This window comes from Cariama cristata, unplaced genomic scaffold (assembly GCF_000690535.1).
Source record: "Cariama cristata isolate BGI_N322 unplaced genomic scaffold, ASM69053v1 scaffold35719, whole genome shotgun sequence".
NCBI lineage: Eukaryota > Metazoa > Chordata > Aves > Cariamiformes > Cariamidae > Cariama > Cariama cristata.
Window position 1 is genome coordinate 1 of NW_009635808.1, and position 279 is coordinate 279.

General features: G+C 63.4%; 1 protein-coding gene across 1 annotated transcript in view; it reads left to right on the forward strand.

Moving 5' to 3' along the window:
* Nucleotides 1-134: 134 nt before the first annotated feature.
* The window catches only part of LOC104167430 (protein unc-13 homolog A-like), a gene marked incomplete at both ends in the record, with an annotated part of 3,252 nt that continues 3,107 nt past the window's right edge, over nucleotides 135-279 (forward strand). Inside the window, one exon of the mRNA XM_009707681.1 lies at nucleotides 135-206. Within this exon, the coding sequence (XP_009705983.1) occupies nucleotides 135-206 (72 nt within the window). The remainder of the gene's footprint in view (nucleotides 207-279) is intronic.

Genomic DNA, 279 nt, shown 5'->3' on the forward strand with positions numbered 1-279 from the left:
GGTTCCAGTGCCACTGCACCCTGTTTGGGGTGGGGGTCCGTCCCAGGTGTTTTACAGCCACTGGGACCCCAAAGGTGTGCGGGAGGGACAGCCCACGCTCTGCCAGATTTGGGAATTGTGTTTCTTTCCCACAGTCCCTGGTCCAGTCCAGGAAAGCGGGAATCACGTCCGCGCTGGCCTCGAGCACCTTGAACAACGAGGAGCTGGTAGGTGCTGGGGTCAACTGGGGTGTGAGGTGGTCACGGTGGGAGGGCAGAGCCCCAGCCGGCCGGGCCAGCA